Source organism: Chiloscyllium plagiosum, unplaced genomic scaffold (assembly GCF_004010195.1).
Source record: "Chiloscyllium plagiosum isolate BGI_BamShark_2017 unplaced genomic scaffold, ASM401019v2 scaf_13815, whole genome shotgun sequence".
In the NCBI taxonomy this organism is placed as follows: domain Eukaryota; kingdom Metazoa; phylum Chordata; class Chondrichthyes; order Orectolobiformes; family Hemiscylliidae; genus Chiloscyllium; species Chiloscyllium plagiosum.
In genome coordinates, this window is record NW_025215345.1 from 29,663 (window position 1) to 32,014 (window position 2,352).

The window sequence follows — 2,352 nt, forward strand, 5'->3', positions numbered from 1 at the left end:
CTGGACTGACACTGATGACTTTTGTAATCTCTTTTTACAGAGTATTTGGCGATCTGAGGACGGAAGTTACCAAATTAACAGATGAAGGGCTTATGCCTGAAATGTCGACTTCCCTGCTCCTCGGATGCTGCCTGACCAGCTGTGCTTTTCCAGCACTGACTGTCCAGTAACTACAGTCCTCACTTTGTTGTCAATGTCTGACAGTCATTCAATCCATCGAGACTGCAACAATGTTTGACTGTGATTCTGTGAGAAGGAGCAAAGCTTTTTGGTTCCTGTTTGAGTACGTTTTCAGCATCAATGGGACTGGATAAAAGTCCCGACTGTTGCAGCGCACTTGAGTGTGGAGCCAGAAACAGTTGTACGGCTTGGAAAGAGGAATTCATGGTGAGGAGGGGCTCTATACGCATTTGTGTACAGCTGAAGCTTTGGCCATGGAGAAACCTGAGGAATCCCATCCCGTGGAGGAATCGTGGAAGTGTGGCGACTGCGGGAAAGGCTTCCATGCTCCATTTGCCCTGGAGATTCATTGGCGCAGTCACACCGGAGAGAGGCCATTCACCTGCCCCAGGTGTGGGAAGGCCTTCAGCAATTCCTCCGCCCTACTGAGGCACCGATGGGTCCATACCGGGGAGAGGCCCTTCAACTGCCCCGATTGCGGGAAGGACTTCAGCTATTCTTCTGACCTGAAGACCCACAGGCGGGTCCACACGGGGGTGAGGCCGTTCTCCTGCACTGTGTGTGGGAAGGCCTTCAGCACCTCCTCCACCCTACTGATCCACTGGTGGGTCCACACTGGGGAGAGGCCATTCCCTTGTTCCGAGTGCAGGAAGGGGTTCACTCAGGAGGGCAAGTTGCGGACGCACCAGCGAGTCCACATTGGGGAGAAGCCTTTCAGCTGCCCCGAGTGTGGGAAGGCCTTCAACGATTCCTCTGCCCTTCAGACCCACAAGTGGGTCCACACATAGGAGAGGCCTTTCCCCTGCACAGAGTGCGGCAAGATCTTTAGAAATTCCTCCTCCCTGCTGAAGCACCAGCGGGTCCACACAGGGGAGAGGCCCTTCAGCTGCCCCGAGTGTGGGAAGGGCTTTACCCAGGCGTGGGTCCTGCTGATCCACCAGCGGATCCACATAGGTGAGAAGCCTTTCTGCTGCCCTGAGTGTGGGAAGGGATTCACTCAGATGGGCAACTTGCGCACGCACCAGCGGGTCCACACGGGGGAGAAGCCCTTCATCTGTTCCAAGTGCGGGAATGCCTTCAGCGATTCCTCCACCCTACTGAAACACCAGCGGGTCCACACGGGGGAGAGGCCATTACCCTGCCCCAAGTGTGGGAAGGCCTTCAGCAATTCCTCTGACCTGCTGAAGCACCAGCGGGTCCACACGGGGGAGAGGCCATTCCCCTGCCCCGAATGTGGGAAGGCCTTTAGCGATTCCTCCGCCCTGGTGAAGCATCGGCGGATCCACACGGGGGAGAGGCCCTTTAGCTGTCCCGAATGTGGGAAGGGCTTTACCCGGGCAGCCACCCTGCGGAGGCACCAAGGAGTTCACGTGCCATCGCAGGGGGATTGAAGGAGCGACTGTTGAATGCCATTATGGACTGGGCTACCAACCCAGTTCTGGAACTCCCAGGTTTGAATCCCACCGCAGCAGATGGCGGATTTGGAATTCGGTCAGAAATCTGGAGGTGAGAATCTAAGAATGAAAGGGAAGCCCCATTCTGATTCAGTCACGTCCTTTTTAGGGAAGGAAACTGCTGTTGTGGCAAAGGATTCACTCAGTCATCGCAGCTGCATCCTTTCCCCTGTCTGGCCTACACGTGACTGCAGACCGACAGCAGTGTAGTTGACTCCATCTGCTTCCCCCAACTTCTTTCCCTCCCGGCAGATGGGCAGGGAGAGACTGACTTGGATACAGGGTCTGGGTTGAAATTGCTGAGTGAGGCAATACTTCCTCCGGGTTCAGGCTGTACCAAGGATCCAATTACAAAGTGGGGTGGGGTGCTTTGACCTTGAGCTGTTTAAAAAGCAGCTACTTTTTCAACAGCTTTTTGCTGAGGTGATCTGGAGCTGTAACAAAGTTGGGTCACAATAAAGGTAACCTGAACTTACTGCTGGGCTCAGACTTTGAAAGCTTTGAGCTCCAATAGGTTTTTGTTTTAAAGCTGCTCATTTCTTTCAGCCTCCTGCACTAAGTTTCCAATGTCGTGTATCAGATGGAGCAGTGAATGAGTAGCTGGTATCGTTAGAAATTGTAAAATTTTTCAGGAGTGCGTCGTTTCATCGGCATTGTAAAGCTTACTGGCAGCACCAAGGTGTGGGCTGTGTTCACGAGATATGATGTGGAGATACCA

The 2,352-nt window shown here is 53.7% G+C and overlaps 1 protein-coding gene across 1 annotated transcript; it reads left to right on the forward strand.

Moving 5' to 3' along the window:
- Window positions 1-968: 968 nt before the first annotated feature.
- LOC122548294 (gastrula zinc finger protein XlCGF49.1-like) lies at window positions 969-1,691 on the forward strand (the record flags this gene model as incomplete). Its single annotated transcript, XM_043686822.1, has 1 exon — window positions 969-1,691. A coding segment is annotated over one exon (603 nt), but the record flags the coding sequence as incomplete, so codon positions are not given.
- Window positions 1,692-2,352: the final 661 nt, after the last annotated feature.